The sequence below is a fragment of the Galeopterus variegatus genome, unplaced genomic scaffold (assembly GCF_000696425.1).
Source record: "Galeopterus variegatus unplaced genomic scaffold, G_variegatus-3.0.2 Scaffold2303, whole genome shotgun sequence".
Classification (NCBI taxonomy): domain Eukaryota; kingdom Metazoa; phylum Chordata; class Mammalia; order Dermoptera; family Cynocephalidae; genus Galeopterus; species Galeopterus variegatus.
This window is the reverse complement of record NW_007728414.1, coordinates 286,628-296,469: the sequence shown is the minus strand read 5'-3', so window position 1 is coordinate 296,469 and position 9,842 is coordinate 286,628. Positions and strand designations below refer to the sequence as shown.

General features: G+C 36.9%; 2 protein-coding genes across 3 annotated transcripts in view; one reads left to right on the top strand and one right to left on the bottom strand.

The window, feature by feature from the left end:
- ASB14 (ankyrin repeat and SOCS box containing 14) overlaps positions 1–9,665 on the top strand; it is a 14,165-nt gene extending 4,500 nt beyond the window's left edge. The window contains exons 5-9 of one of the 2 annotated variants that reach the window (XM_008581231.1): positions 3,502–3,747; positions 6,154–6,325; positions 6,791–7,334; positions 7,818–7,971; positions 8,733–9,665. In XM_008581231.1, the coding sequence (XP_008579453.1) occupies positions 3,502–3,747; positions 6,154–6,325; positions 6,791–7,334; positions 7,818–7,971; positions 8,733–8,911 (1,295 nt within the window). In that variant the 3' untranslated portion in view covers positions 8,912–9,665. Of the gene's footprint in view, positions 1–3,501; positions 3,760–6,153; positions 6,326–6,790; positions 7,335–7,817; positions 7,972–8,732 lie in introns of both variants that reach the window. The other variant, XM_008581232.1, reaches the window with a different exon arrangement.
- APPL1 (adaptor protein, phosphotyrosine interaction, PH domain and leucine zipper containing 1) overlaps positions 7,500–9,842 on the bottom strand; it is a 46,348-nt gene continuing 44,005 nt past the window's right edge. The window contains exon 23 of the transcript XR_551107.1: positions 7,500–7,945. The gene's annotated coding sequence lies outside the window, so the exon portion shown is untranslated. The remainder of the gene's footprint in view (positions 7,946–9,842) is intronic.

Below are 9,842 nucleotides of genomic sequence, written 5' to 3'. Positions count from 1 at the left end.
CGACACTGGGGGTTGGGATCCGTTGCCGGACACGGAAAAAAAAAAAAAAAAAAAAAAAAAAAAAGAATTACCTTATGGAGCATGGGTGAAGGGTGAGCAGCTGAAATAGGAGGATTGGTTGAAGACTATTATGAAGCAGGTAGTCAAATCTCTAGATCACTTTTCCTGGTCCTCCCTGCTGGGACAGTCGCTTCCCCAATCTGAGCAGAATTCTGGAGGTTTATTTAACTTAAACAGAGGATCTCTGGACGAAAGGATTTTAGGTGAAGGTGGCAGTACTGGAATGAAAACAGTGGAGGAATTAAGCAAACACAGGCTGAAACCACCCAGCCTCCTTCCCCCACCTCAGGATCCCAGAAAGCTTGCAGCCAGGCCTTTACCTCCCAGGAAGAGGCTTCTCTGGAGAATCTGACCAGCTCAAGAAGAAAGATCTAAAGATAATGACACTGAGAAATGGTCAGTTGGACCTAAAATGGTCCAAACATAATCTATAGTTAAGCCCACAGTCCATAAACCCCACCCACTGTTTAGAATTTCCAACCAGCTTTTTAGTCCCCAACTCTTAATCATGAGCAGACAGGCAAGGACTATTTGGGGAAAGTTTGCAACAAACAGATAAGCAAATTGAAAGAAACAGATTGTTTAGGAAAAACAAAATGTAAAGGGAAATTATCATTAATTTCCTCAGAGAAATTAATGAAGTAGGAATAGGATACTGTAAAAAATATCAAAGAACAAAACCAAAAAAATGCTCTTGAAAATGAAAAATATGAGAGCAGAAATAAAAAACTCAGAATAATGCTAGAAGACGAAATTTAGGAAAGCTTCCAGAAGAAAGAGATAAGAAATGGAAAATAAGAAAATTAGGGCAGTCCAAGAGGAGCAACATGTGAATAGAAATGATAGAGAACAGACACAATGGAGGCAGTATATCATCAGTGAGATAAGTCAAGAAAATGATTTTCTAAAACGAAGGATATGTGTTTCCAGAATGAAAGTGCACCCAAGCGCCAGCTCAATGAATTAAAAAAGATACAACACCTTTAGCACTTTGTTTCCAGTTTTAGAGCAATCAGAGCACTTTCTATGGTACATTGTAAATGGTTATTAGCAGAATTCATACTGATTCAGCACCCTGGCATCTAGCTAGATTGCTCGCACACATTTGGTTCCAAAAATCAGTGAATGGATATTAAGATGGACAAATTTAGGTGTTTTAGGATCTTGAGGGACTAAGAATCATCAGCCAAATGTGAATTAACAGTATAAATGCAGAAAAGCAACTTATTAGAGAATTTTGGATAATGAAATGGTTAAAAATAATTTCCAGAAAATTTATTATATGTAGAAATAAATAATGTAAGAATAGATATAAAATGTTGTCAAAGATCATCTCAAAGAGGTGGCACTATGGGTAATTTTTTTCTTTTCTGCATATGTTGTCTAAGTTCACTGAACACAAACCTCTTTTATCATAATAAAAAAAGCATTAAAAAATAAATAAATAAATAAATAAAAGACCCAGGGACAAAGAGACGCTTCCACAAGCTTCTTGAGGAAAAAAAAGTGATATATCATATATAAAAAGGTGACAAATCAGAATGATTTCAGACTTCTTGACAGTAACTGAAGCTTAAAGAAATTGGTAGAAAATAATTTTACAAATTCTGAGGGAGAATTATTCTCAACTTAAAATTCTATATTTAGACAAACCATCAATCTTCAGGTAGATTAAAGACATAGAACACATATTTTCAGACATAGGAGATCTCAAAAAATGTATCTCTCATACACCCTCCTTAGGCAAGCTAATAGAGAATTATGTTCTACCAATGATGTTAACAAAAAGATATGCAGTAAACAAAAAGATATGCAGGAAGGAAATGTAATTATGGTCCAGCTGTGAATAGCAAATATAATAAGGTAAACACTGCATATTTATCTAACAAAAATTTTGCTATAAAAATATTAGAAGGATGGTGGGATGAGAAATGTGCATGTGTGGTGGAGAAAAGAAAGTCAAATCTTCATTTTCCATAGTTAGAAGTCATTAAGCTATATCAAAACAAAAAACCAAAAGGTAGCAATATGAGCAGGTTATTTAGAAATACAGACATTAACAGCAAAGTATCAGCTAAAACATGCCTCTAGGGAAGGAGAAAGAAGATAGAGAAATGGTAGAGGAGTCTATAGTAATTGACTCTTTAAACTCTGTGCATGTTTAACGTTTATCAAAATAAAAACTGAAGATTAAAAAGAGAACAGCAACAGAGCACTGTTAAAAATTGGGATTTTGGGTCCCTTCATGATTTGTCCCAAGATGCCCTCTCTAAGGCTTTGCATTTCTAGGAAAACACACTGAGTAGAAGGGCCCTCTCTGAGAGAGCAGCTCATAAACTATAAAGCACTATAAAGCATAATATAGTGAAAAGAACTCTGGGTCAAGTCTGTCTTAATCTCAGTTTCATCATCTAGAAGATAGTGGTACCAGTCGTATTTATCTTGTGTGTGTAAAAGTCACATAAGGAGAAAAAAACATTAAGCTGTGAAGCCTGTCATCATGATGATAATGAAAAGAGTTGCTTTCTTTGCTTGTGCCTATCCGGCAGGTCAAATGATTCCATTTCTGTGGCACCTAAACTGCATTTCACCTTTGATATATCATGGAAAGTGCTGGGTTAAGTTAAGCAAGTTCATTTGCAAGATTTTTCAGAGACTTCAATATGCCAATATGCAAGGTGTTGAACAGGGTGATAGAATATACAGCATTCCCATGCCCTTTATTGAATATTTTTGAACTATAGAATCATTATCTTCACAGAGAACCTCAAGGGACACAACACACTTTGGGAAACACAGGCCAAAACCACCATTTTCTATGGGCTCAGCTACTCACTCAAACATGCATATTTGAATTATATTTTAGGCTGGCTGGTTAGCTCAGTTGGTTAGAGTGCTGTGTTGGTAATACCAAGGTCAATGGTTCAGATCCCCATATGAGCCAGCTGCCAAAAAAATCAATAAAAATAAATTTCATGCAGATTATCTAATAAGTATGCTTCATACTCATTTAAAATAAATAAATTACATTTTAGTCATTTATTTGCTGAGATAGGTTCTGTTGCTGTTTTCGTTTTTCTTCTTTTAAAGCAGCTACAAGAATTTCCAGGACTGTACTGAATACTTAAGTTCCCATTTTCTTAAGAAGAAAATGATGTTAAATGAAAATTTTATGTTTATGTGTTTGAATCACATAAGCAGCCAATAGACAATGGATAATTGGTCATGGCTTACAGAAAAACAAATAGTCCATTGATCTAAGACACTATTAATACTGTTTGATATATGCCTTATTTTAGTCTGTTTTCTAAACATAGAATGCTGGGGCATAGGTTTAGATAAGAAGAGCTCTTAAAGAAGGCTGAGGGACACTAGTTGAGATGATGCTCTGGCCTTAATTATCTGTTGAACATGATGCCCACCTCACTTTCAATTTCCCAGCTGTTCTGTGTGACTCGTACGACATGGCAGCCTTGCTGATCAGCCATGGAGCGAATGTCAATCTGCAGTGTGTCAACAAGAGGACAGCTCTCCATGAAGCAGCCAAACTGGGCAGAAAGGACATGGTGAAGCTTATGCTGGTTTCTGGAGCACACCCTGACCCACAGAGCTCCTATGGATTCACTCCTCTTGCTCTTGCTGCCCAAAGTGGACACACTGAAATCATGGAAATGTTACTGCAGAAAGGCAAGATTTTCTATATGATCAGTACAATACCAAGGGGTAAAATGATCCAAGTGTTGTCCTCATGCTGGAGAGCTTCAAAATAATGGAAGTTAACATTTTATTTAAGCCTAATATAAATGTTTGATAAAATCATGTGTTAACGTTGACTGCTGAAAAGCCTAAAATAGTCAGAGATTAAATTTCCTATTGGATGTGACATAATTTCCCTAAGATTACTAGGATGCTGGTTACTGTTTTACTTATGTTCCCTCACCATGATAACAGGATGGGGTTTTTTTGTTTGTTTGTTTTTTCAACTTTTTGGTGTTGTCCTTTTCTAGAATCATAAAATCAAAGACCCTGCAACATCTTCTACAGAATGTTGTCTCTGCTTAACCTGTCATGAGGCAATTTAGCCTGTTATCAAATGGCTTTAGATATTAGAAACTTCTTCCTGATTTCTTCTATGGGTCCCAGTTCTCTGCTGTAGTAATAACCAAATCTGAGAGAAAGGGAAGGCAACCTATATTTGTTGATCACCTTCTAAGCAACAGGCATTAAGCTACCCATGTTACCTCACGTAATCCTTTTAAAACTCTGAGGTAGGTATCCTCATTTTGCACTCGAGAAAAGCGAGAGTCAGAGATGGTACCAGTTGCAGGGCTTCCCTTTAAACATGTCCCCTCCCCTAGTAGGGACCCTTGGCTCATAGAACTTTGGCATTTATTGTCTCTGAGTAGATGTACATTAATGACACTGTTAGATAAAGGAATGTAGTATCTAAAGCTTTTTTTCAAAGAAGCAAACTTTTACCAAGATTTAGTTAAGTCCCAATATTAGAATTATCTTCTTTATTCCACTATGTCCAGAGGCCTTATTTCTTTAACAGTTCAAGGTCCTGGTCTCCAGTACTCTAGATGGCAGGGACTCCTATATTTAAGAACAATCTTATGCTTTTCAGACTTACCTAAATCTTTCCTATCATATAGGGAGGGAGGCTAGTTTCCAATCTATGGCCATAAAACATTTTAAGTAAGATATTTTAAGTGAGCGATACAAGAGATGTCTAAAGTCATTAGCTAAAATAAGAAAAGTAAACACTGGATATTTCATCTTTAAGGATGACTGACTAAAACACAGAGAAAGAGGAGAGGCAACAGATTTTAAAACCTTTACCTTTCAAAGAAATCAGCATCAGTTGACCTCATGAGGTCAGTGAGTAAGCATTTCCCTTAAGTGACCCCCTTACAAAGTAATTTGGACAAAATGACCTGGATAGTAAATGACAGAACCAGCATTTGAAGCCATAGCTCTCTGATTCCAAATCACATTATTTGACCACCCTACATTGCTAAGTGGCAACATGGCATCATAGAAATAACCCCTGGGTCTGGAAGACTGTGCACAAATCCTGACTACTTCCTTACTATGTGTCTTTGGGGAAGTCACAAACTCAATGAGCCTTAGTTAATTTATCTTTAACATAAGGATATTAGCACCTACTTTCTGAGGGTTGTTGTGAAGTTTAGAAAAGATTAGGCACATAAAGGAACCAGCACATAGTGAGCATTCAATACATGGAGGCTTATTAGTTTCTTAATGCATTCTAAGAATGGGGTTCTTGGGCAGCCACAATACCCTGATAACTCTAATGGATTCTATATGAAATTAAAGCCACTACATCTTTTTTTACATGAGCTGTGAATATGCCCAGAATGCTCTATTCGGCTTTTGTCCATCCAAATGCTACTTTCTTCAGAGCCTATTTTACTGAGAAGCCTTCCACAAGTGACCCATACTCCTTTCTCCTTTTTTCACCTCCCAGCTTCCTTCACAACCCCAGCCCTAGATCTTCTACAATGTATTTTGCCATTATCTGTACTCTTATTATCCACACTACTCACATGACACAGTGTACAGGGTACTACAATTTATCTTTTTAGCTATCAGCAGCACCTAACTTCGATTAAAAACAATTACAGTGTCTCTTATTATGAGTAGTCCCCTAAGAAAAAGTTAAATACCTTTACCAAAACATGGCATGACGATTTAGTTCAACAGGTTTATTAGTACCATCATATATGTAAGTGTGTTATGAGTTAAGTGGGCTTTTGTAGGCTGGGCTTGAAATAAAACCACCTTTTATAAAAGTATTTCTACTAGAATTTTCAAGTTCCAAACAACTTATAAAATTACTCTGATAGCCAACTTAGTTATAACTTAGAAACTGCTTATGCCATTTTTTCCCTTCCCAACTAGTTTATAAACTGAGAGTAGAAGACACATATTTTATTTCTTTGATTCTTGGTGCTTTGCTAGAGTAGGTGATCACTAAATGCTTTTTGGTGGTGGTGAAGTATTTTTTAGATTGCTTAAGCAATATAGTGGAGAAGAATTTTTGCATAACAAGACTCTTTTTCCTCTTAGGAGCTAATGCTCACGGTCAGGCTTCTGATTCTTCTTCCATCTTACTTGAAGCCGCTCGTGGAGGAAACCCAGACTCTGTGACTCTCTTGCTAGAGCATGGAGCCGATGCCAACATCCCTAAGAATTCTGGCCACCTGCCCATTCATGTGGCAGCTGACAGAGGCCATTTATTGTAAGTTCAATTACATTATTGTAAATAGTAGAAATAGTAATAGCTACTTTTTTTTTTTAGTATCTTCTAGGAACTTTATATTCTTTATTTCTGATCCCACAACCTGAACACTCCTTTTAAAGATAAGAAACTATTGACCAGCTAGAAAGTAATAAAGCCAGGCACGCTCTGTAGCCTCTGAAGAAACATATAAAACTTTTACTCTAAGGTTCCTGGGCAATATGAAAAGCCTTGTGTCTCAAATGTCTGGGCTAATTCTGAGTTTTATAACCTAGACAGTAGTTCCATTCAATTTTACTTGGTAAATGAGCTTTTGTATGAAGGAATTATGCTTTTTGTTGGGGGTCCTAAATGCCACTTCATATCAACACCATCCAGTGTTAGTCTAACACAATCATACACAGGTTAATGCAACATCTTAATAAAAACTATTTTGAAATGCACTTTGAATTTTTTTTTTTTTAGAGCTCTAAAGATGTTGGTTCCAGTTACGGATCTTGCTGCCATTAAAAGGAGTGGGATCAGTCCAATTCACTGTGCGGCAGCAGGAGCACATCCTCAGTGCCTGGAACTTCTCATCCAGGCTGGATTTGATGTGAATTTCATGCTAGATCAGAGAATTCGCAAACATTATGATGACCAAAGGAAGTCAGCCTTGTATTTTGCTGTATCAAATGGTGACCTTTCTTCAATTAAGCTGCTTCTGAGTGCTGGAGCTCTGCCTAATCAAGACCCGGTTAACTGCCTCCAGATAGCCCTCAGAATGGGCAACTATGAGCTGATAAGTCTGCTGCTAAGGCATGGGGCCAACGTCAATTACTTCTGCAGAGTTAACCCTTTACATTTCCCATCAGCACTGCAATACACACTGAAAGATGAAGTCATGCTCAGAATGCTGTTGAACTATGGGTATGACACACAGAGATGTTTTGATTGTCCTCACGGGGACAAAGTTCATCCTTTTTATACTTTTGAAGGCTGGACATCTACAGTTATCAGAGATACTAAGGTAAGTCCACGGTATTGGCTATATTACTTTACAGTCATTATCTGTAGCCCTGCAACTACAGCAATAAATATATATATATTTGCTCTTTAGGGGCATTCTGGGAGCTCTTCACACTTCCACTTACATCTTATTGGCTAGAACTTAATCAGGTCGCCACACTTAGCAGCGGGTTAAGCTAGAAAAGTCATCTTTATTTCGGACAGTCACATGACCAACCAAAGGGGTTAACAGATATTACGTATGTCATGTCACACCCTCATTACATCTTTTATATTTGTAAAGCATATATATATATATAAATACAGAGTGAATATATAGTAGTAAATATCTTTCAAACATTAGAGCTAAGAGAAAATGTTGTTGCTTAACACCTTAGTCTATGAATGAGGAGCTGGAGACCTTGGTGCTCTTTTGATAACGGTGTTAAATGACGGATACTTAGTGCTTTTCATTTACTGTCATAGTTGTGGCTTTTCCCCTCAGTTCTGTGAAGTCATAACTCTGTCGTGGCTGCAGCATCTTTCTGGAAAGGTCGTCCGAGTGATGCTTGACTATGTTGATCAAGTTCGGATCTGTTCAAAGTTGAAAGCTGTGCTCCAAAAACAGGGGCTCTGGTCAGAAATACATTTTATCTTGAGTGAGTATCTTTCTTGTAGAAGACTTTTGCCAAACTGCTAATTGTATTATTTGTTTTTTTAGAATACTCTTCTGGTTAAAAGCTTGACATAAAGAAACCAGAAAAATACAATTCCTATCTAACATAATGTTACTATGTAACACATAATTTGCACTTATTATCATTTCCCAGTACATAAAATCTGTTCAGTAACTGCTTATGATATAGGTAGGTAATACTTTTCTCCCAATGCACCTAAACCATGGTTATAAAGGAACATTATAGACACAGGAATTAAAAGCTATGAAATGGCAATAAAAACAGGAATAAGAAAAAAAAAAAAAACCAAGATAAAACTAAGTTCTAAGTCTGTGGAGCATTCTCCAAAAGCTTCTCCTAAACAAATTCTTTCAAAGTAGCACATAACTCAAATTAAGAATTTTTTTCATCTCATTTTCCTTTGGGTGGTGATCTTTAGTTTTTAGCCTGCCTCCAAGGGAACGGACGGTGGAGCTAATACACGGAGATTTAAGGACTTTAGGTCTCACAGTCCAGAAACACAATTGATGCCAGTCTGATGTGGCTCTGTAACCATATCTACATGAAGGGTTGCAATGAGAACTGAAAAGCTGTTTCCCTATTAACTTTCCCATTTAGTCACAGCACATGAAAGTTTTGAAGGTTTAAGTATCAAATACATTTGCCAACTGAACTCTAAGAGCACCAAAAAATAAAGCAATTCTTTTTCTTTTTGGATAATGTGCCTATTTCTTTCATTTTAGCAAACCCTCGCTCCCTAAAACATCTGTGTCGCCTAAAGATCCGGAAGTGTATGGGCCGTTTACATTTGCGCTGCCCTGTCTTCATGTCATTTCTTCCATTACCCAATCGTCTAAAAGCATACGTCCTTTACAAAGAATATGACCTTTATGGACAAGGAATTTTTACAGGACCCTGGTAATCAAACTATTCTAGAGGAAAAGGTATAATTCTACAGCTGTATTTCTTAAAATTTGACTTTAATATGATTCATATATTTTGCTTTACCCAGCAACTAAAATCTCAATGCAGTCTACATTCTTGTTCTGAACAATGCTTCTCAACTTATAAATGCCTAGCATCCTAAAAAGCAGTTTTTAAAAAATAAAACCCAAATAATAAAATTTCAGTTAACTAAAATACATGTCCTAATTCTGTACTGATCTTATTAAGTGTATGAACACAATTTGTTTGTGTTTAAAATAACAGATGCCACTTCTGACAATTCAAGGTAATTCTTAACAGTAATCTTTTTTTATAGAGAAGTACACATACGTATTACTGATTGGACTGAATATATACTGATTCCAGTACATGATCTAGAGGTTAGTTGTTCTTGTGCAAAAGTCCTAGCATCAACTTAGTGTCTGATACCATTTCCTTGTAGAGTCCAGTACAGAGGTGGGTTAATTCAGTTAATTGAAATAAAACCTTCAATTTAAATTTCATCATTACTAGGAAACATGTGTCCCTTCTTCCACAAAACCCTGGCCATTTATTGGTTAATATGATCACTGGAATGGGAATTGAAAGTTTTCGAACAGATGACGGCTTATGTTTTCTGTACTGAACTTAGCCCAGTATTAGACAAGGGGCTCACTGATAGTAGTTATGTTAATTTAAATTTTCATTTCTATATAATCTATGCTGCATGTAAGTACACATTTCTTTTTTTTTTTTTTTTTGTCTTTTGTCTTTTTCCGTGTCCGGCAACAGATCGCAACCCTCAGTGTTGCCCCCATACCGGACCGGGGACTGGCAATGGGATTGCAACCCTCGGTGTTGCTCCCGCGCCTCGCTCAGCCAGTGAGCGGGAACCGGTCTGTATGTGGGATCCGAACCCTCGGGCGGGA